The sequence below is a fragment of the Somniosus microcephalus genome, chromosome 13 (genome assembly GCF_052327205.1).
Source record: "Somniosus microcephalus isolate GS21.2 chromosome 13, FLI_Smic_1.0, whole genome shotgun sequence".
In the NCBI taxonomy this organism is placed as follows: domain Eukaryota; kingdom Metazoa; phylum Chordata; class Chondrichthyes; order Squaliformes; family Somniosidae; genus Somniosus; species Somniosus microcephalus.
In genome coordinates, this window is record NC_140999.1 from 120,837,389 (window position 1) to 120,843,388 (window position 6,000).

Consider the following 6,000-nt stretch of genomic DNA (forward strand, 5'->3'; position numbering starts at 1 on the left):
ATGGTTTGGAGTTCGACCTCCGAGTGAGCGCAGACGCGAGTGTCGTCTGCATGCTGTAATTCGACGACAGAGGATGGATCAACCTTGGATCTGGATTGGAGGTGACGGAGGCTGAACTGTTTCCTGTTTGTTTTGTAAATTAACTCCACTCCAGTGGGGAGCTTACTGAGGGCGAGATGGAGCATTGCAGCAAGGAAGTTCGAGAAGAGTGTTGGTGCGATGACACAGCCTTGCTTGACCCTGGTTTGTACATGAATTGGGTCTGGTGGAACCGTTGGTCAGGATCACGGCTTGCATGTCATCGTGAAGCAGGCGGAGGATGGTGACAAACTTTTGAGGGCAGCCGAATTTGAGGAGGACACTCCATAATCCCTCACGGTTGATCGTGTCGAAGGCCTTTGTGAGATCAAAAGGCCATGTACAGTGGTTGGTGCTGTTCCCTGCATTTCTCTTGTAATTGACGTGCGGTGAAGATAATGTCCATTGTGCCACTTTGTGGGCGGAATCCGCATTGCGACTCTGGGAGGAGCTCTTCGGCCATTGGGAGAAGGCAATTGAGGAGGATTCTTGCGATGATTTTCCCTGTGGCAGACATCAGGGAAACTCCTCTGTAATTACCGCAATTGGACTTGTCACCTTTCTTGAAGATGGTCACAATTACGGCGTCTGAGATCCCCTGGCATGCTCTCCTCCTTCCAGATAAGAGAAATGAGTTCATGAATTCGTGCCAGTAGTGCTTCTCCGCCATGCTTTAGTGCCTCGGCGGGGATTCCATCTGCTCCTGAGGCCTTGTTGTTCAAGTTGCAAGGTTAAAGTTACCTGAGCCCACTGCCCATCCCCCGACCACCCCTGTTCTTTGTTCTCAGTGAGCACTGGCTCTTCACTTAAACTTAGCTCCCAAATTCCCAGACCCCTCTGCCGTCAAGACTACGCTTCTCCACTAACTAGTGACTAGTGGATCGCGAGTGGAGTTCGGGGCCAGGGATCACGAGAATATCAGTGCTAATTTGATCCTGTGAGAGACAACATCATTCCCGTCCGAGGCCGGGACCCAGCAGCGAGGTCAAGGCCCAGGAATAGAACTCTTGAATAGTTAGTTGGCCAGCTAGATCATTTTAGATGTCTACCTTTTTTATCTAGAAAAACTGGCTGAGATCTGATCCTCGGAAAGTAGCGCTTGCTCTCCATTGGCAGCAACTGATCCTTGGAGGTTGATTTTGCTATAAATTAAGGAAGCTAAACAACATAAACCATTGTGACTATCAAAAAATAGCTACGCTGTACATAACTTTTTATTGAGGTGAATTTTACCAGGTATATTTTGTTATTGGAACTGGCGTTTCCTCTTTAGTACAGTGTCAAAATATGAGCTTAAGAGTTACTGCTTTATGCAGGTTGGGAAAACTAACCTTAATTCTGAGTTTTGCATTAATAAAATAGTTTTAGTTAAACTCAACAAAAGGAAGTGCCCAAAATGTAATTTATTTTGATTGTGTGCATACGTTCAAGGTTTTTTTTTGCATTTGTCATATCCAGAGCATCGCAACATGCCAATGGCTGATGCCATGATCTTGGTTGCACGCAACTATGAGAGGTACAAGACGGAAACGCGTGAAAAAGAGCGGGAAGAGATTGCGAGAAAGGCAGCTAAAATGGCGGATGAAGTAATCATGCGCGAACGGGAGCCTACCCAAGGGGGCATGGAAGAGCGAGGCAATCCCCCCAGCATTCAGCCACTTCTGAATTTGCTTGCTGATGGAAGATACCTTACCATAGAGGAAATTGATAAGATCATGGAATACCTGAGAGAGAAAAAGGAACGATTCCTTCGGGGAGGAGACTCCTTGCATGGTAACATTTACAACTTGGATATGTAGATTCCGTGAATGCTTGTAGCTGTTCAGATATTGATGTAAAAAGAATTGTAATTGGAGCCACTATTTTGCTTTGGCTCCTGTAACGGATTAGAGCCACCATCAATCTAATTAACACCTAACTGTTGCACGTTAAGTGTGCAGCACTGTGCATAGTAAGGGTTGACGGTCCTATTAAAGGGGGACAATGCTCAAGAGAGGGAGAGCATTGAATCTAAACTCAAAATAATGTGGATAACAAAAACTGCAGAGAATTTAAGTTACTTCACAGGTACCCCATAGAAATGACCTGCTTGGATGGTATATCTGGATTTGTGGAGAGCTGGTTATTGAGCAGAGATTGCTATCTTTTTTGATAATGGATCCAATCCTAGTGTTTTGAGGTTAAAAAATCAATTAAACATCAAGTTGGTGTAGCTTTCATTTTTTTCCACTCTCAGAAGGTAACTTCTATAGTTCGAGATTTATATATTGTGATGGCTGCCACGCTTGCAGGCAATAAATTTGTTTGGTTATTTTAGTCAATTAGATTGCAACTAATAGTTGTAGAAATGAGAACCTGCCTCAATTTTTAATCTTTACCTGAATTTAAAATCTCCATCTTCTGGTATAAATGAGTCTTTGCAGCTGCAGTAAATCCTTTCTACCACTGCTGCTTTGCTTGGTGATTAAACACTATTGCACAATATGGGCACTGATTCCTGCTCTCAAACTATTGCCACATCAGGAATTTGCACCATAGTAGGTGAGAAGATTGCAGGTGCCCTAACTATAATCTTTGAAAGTTCTCTTGATTTGGTAAATGTTCCTTTTAGATTGGAAAATTGTACATGTCAATCTGCTATTTAAGAAAGGTGAGAGTGAAACCAGGGAATTATAGACCAATTAGCCTAACATCTGTTTTCTGCTTTTTGTGGAGAGTTCCACGCTTCTACCACCCTTTTGTGTGAAGAAGTGTTTCCTAACTACAGGAAACTTTCTGGTATCCGGCACGGACGGGACCGACCTGGTGCCGGTCCATCAACAATGCCGGATAACCGAACGCTATAGTAAAAGATACGGAGCTCAGAGCTCCGTATAAAGCAACAAACCCAGCTTCAAAACAATCGGCACAAGTTGCAAGCATCTCTGTAGCTTAGCAACAACTTCAGCTACACGCTTGCACAGCCACAAATAGACTAAAAAAAAAAGTTATCTGAACCGACTCCTGAATTTTGCCGGTGGATAGAGCGTTCCGGTTATTTAGTGGCCGGTTAATCTCAAGTTTCCTGTACTCTCCTGAATGGCCTGGCTCTGATTTTAAGGCTATGTTCCTTTTGAGTCCCCCACCAACAGAAAGTTTTTCTCAATTCCTTTCAAAATCCTAAAAACATCAATCCAATCACCCCTTAACCTTCTATATTCCAGGGAATACAAGTCCTAGTTAATGTAATCTGTCCTCATAGATTAACCCTTGGAGAACTGGTAATATTCTTGAGTTCGTGCTGCACTCCTAGCAAGGATATGCCTCTCATGTTATCTAAGTCATGAATAAATATAGTGAATAGTAGATCCTTGTGGGGCACCAATTAGAGTACATGCCCATTATCACTACCAAGCATTCTCGCCAGGATCTTTGGTCACCAGATATCTCGGTTAAATTAATTGCATAATCTGGCCTACAAAAGTAATTTATTACCTATGATAGCTGTGGTCTTTGTTATGCTGCTGCAAATTGAGGTGGCTGAAAAAAATGATTTAAGATGTGCCTTTTGTACCAATTTTCTTGACAGGTTCGGTTCACAATCCAGCCCCCCTGCCTAGACCAAACATGGGTCCTGTAGGAATGAACCCACTTGATGCACAGCAGTCACTCCCAACCGCTCAATCTATGAAGGGAGGACCGCAGGATGCTCAAGCAACACAGCAGCAGGAGCTGCAAGCCAAGATTCTAAGCCTCTTCAACAGTGGAGCATCTGGCGCAAATACAAATACAGCAGGAGCACAGGGCCCAGCTTATGGAAGCGCAATGAATACCCAGCCTCAAAACCGAGCTGGCCAGCTTGGTCTCAGTAACTCTTCGTATCTATCTCAAGCTCAGCAGCGCGTAACAGGTCCTAATTCACAACTTCCATCTTTAATGAGTCAAGCAGTTGCACCGAGAGCCACTGCCATTCGCTCACCTCTGCCTCAAACCCAAGGTCTCTATGGCCAGCCGCAGCCTCGAGGTCCAACCCCCAATCAGTCAAGTGCTTTGTCTCAGGCCCAGAGATCTGGGGTTGCAACAGGTATAAACTTTGATAACCCTAGTGTGCAGAAAGCATTGGATACTCTGATTCAGAGTGGTCCATCTCTATCCCACTTGGTAAACCAGGCTTCTACCCAGGTACCACGCCCTGGGCAGCCAATGAACCAGGCTTCTATGGCATCTTACCAGCGCCACTACTGAGCCTGGGGTGAGGGGGAGGGGAGGGAGTTGCCCTTATGGAAGAGCAGTCAGCACACCCATTGAACCCCTTTAAGGCCACCTGTTAAGGTTTCATAAACAAATGTAGGTTATCGAAAGAGTGCTTCATTCAAACATTGGTTACTGTCAGGTTCAGGTGTGTTTAAAAAGTCAGTTATGATTTTACGGTAACCAGGTAATGAGAAACTTTTTATAAAGGCACTCTGAATTTAACTTGTAACTGTATATAAAAAAAACTACGTTTGTTCATGAACAAGGCCTTAATCGCAATCACTTGGTTTATGTTGACTTTGATCTTTTAAAATAAAAAAAAATTGAAATGTTAACCAGATGATTTTGTGTATTAAAGCATGATGCTGCAGTCTGAATCCAGTGTTTTTAAATGGATATTTCTAAAAATGTAACTAAAATCCAGGATAGCAGACCTCTTACTAAAGTAAACAAGTTTTTATATTTTAATGTTTTGTCACTCTTCTTTTATAATTTAGATCCTAGGCCAGACAGGTATTGTCATTGTCATAACGGTTCTGTAAAATTGACTTTTGTAAGTTTTATGGTTTTCTGTTACATTTGTGATCCCCTTTTTCTTGTGTACACCCTCTGCAGCTGTGAGCAAGTGTTTTACATGCTTAATTTGTAGCCAGTGCCATTTGCAGTTGTGGAATGGTGGCTGTTGTATATTTCTTGGTAGTTCAATGTTTGAGTCACTACTTTCATCTGGTTTGTAAAGAATAAAGGTTTCTCTTCCATTTTCCCCCTTTGGTTGTGTATGTGTGTGTGTGTGTATATATACACTAATGGATAGGTAGGAAGTTACAAGAGTAATGGTAACAGTCAAGGTTTTCATGAGTCCCAAAACCTAAGCAAAGGTGGGTGGCAGAAATCCAGTGGCAACTCTTTGGGAATCATTCCAGTCTGACTAAAACAAACTGTTTTCACTGCTGAGATCTGTACAAGTGAGGTTGAATTTCGAGCAGCGACGAGAGAATTGCAGCAGCAGAAATTAGTGTGGGAGAGTTTGTTTGAATTTTTTAATCTATACTTTTTTTTGTTGAAACTGAGGTGTTGCTGAAATGCTTGAAATTGACAGCAATGGAGTTGTGAACTTTCATTGCAGTAACATTGGAAAGATGGGGTTTCAAGGGGATGTCTCTACCCAAGTACAAGTTGTGAACAATATACTCCATGGTTGGCCTCGAAGTTAGGGTGGGGATCTAGACTGGTACTTTTATCTGTCTCCTTTTTAAATAGAATAGAAGTTTGAGGATGAAATAAAGAAGGCTGCTTTATTAAATTGGAAAAACCTTGATGTATTAGAGCTGAGCCCATTTGACCAGTCATACAATCTGTAAACCTGCCACAAAAAAAAGTAGTTACATCTGAATTCTGCACAAATAATGGAAGTGAAGTTGTCTGATTACGAACTATTGGGGCTAACAATTGTACAGTGCAACAGTCTGGTAAGATTATCTGCTATGAAGTCTTCAGTTTACCTGGATTAATTTGGCTGATTTTAATTTTAATTTTTAATTTAATAAAAAAAAAAAAAAATTCCCTGGCTTTTCTCAACTTAAGTGGTTTGTACAGTACATGAGTGGTCCAATGTGATTGGTTTTCCTTCCTTGCAGTCAAGAGCAAGAGTTTCATGGTGCAGAGGATGACAGATGTAAGTGCATATAT

General features: G+C 42.3%; 1 protein-coding gene across 5 annotated transcripts in view; it reads left to right on the forward strand.

Annotated features, from left to right (window-relative positions):
• The window catches only part of ncoa5 (nuclear receptor coactivator 5), a 48,674-nt gene extending 43,600 nt beyond the window's left edge, over nucleotides 1-5,074 (forward strand). For all 5 annotated transcript variants that reach the window (XM_086005254.1, XM_086005251.1, XM_086005253.1 and 2 more), the window contains 2 exons: nucleotides 1,537-1,851; nucleotides 3,647-5,074. In XM_086005254.1, the coding sequence (XP_085861380.1) occupies nucleotides 1,537-1,851; nucleotides 3,647-4,302 (971 nt within the window). In that variant the 3' untranslated portion in view covers nucleotides 4,303-5,074. The remainder of the gene's footprint in view (nucleotides 1-1,536; nucleotides 1,852-3,646) is intronic.
• The last annotated feature ends 926 nt before the right edge of the window (nucleotides 5,075-6,000 follow it).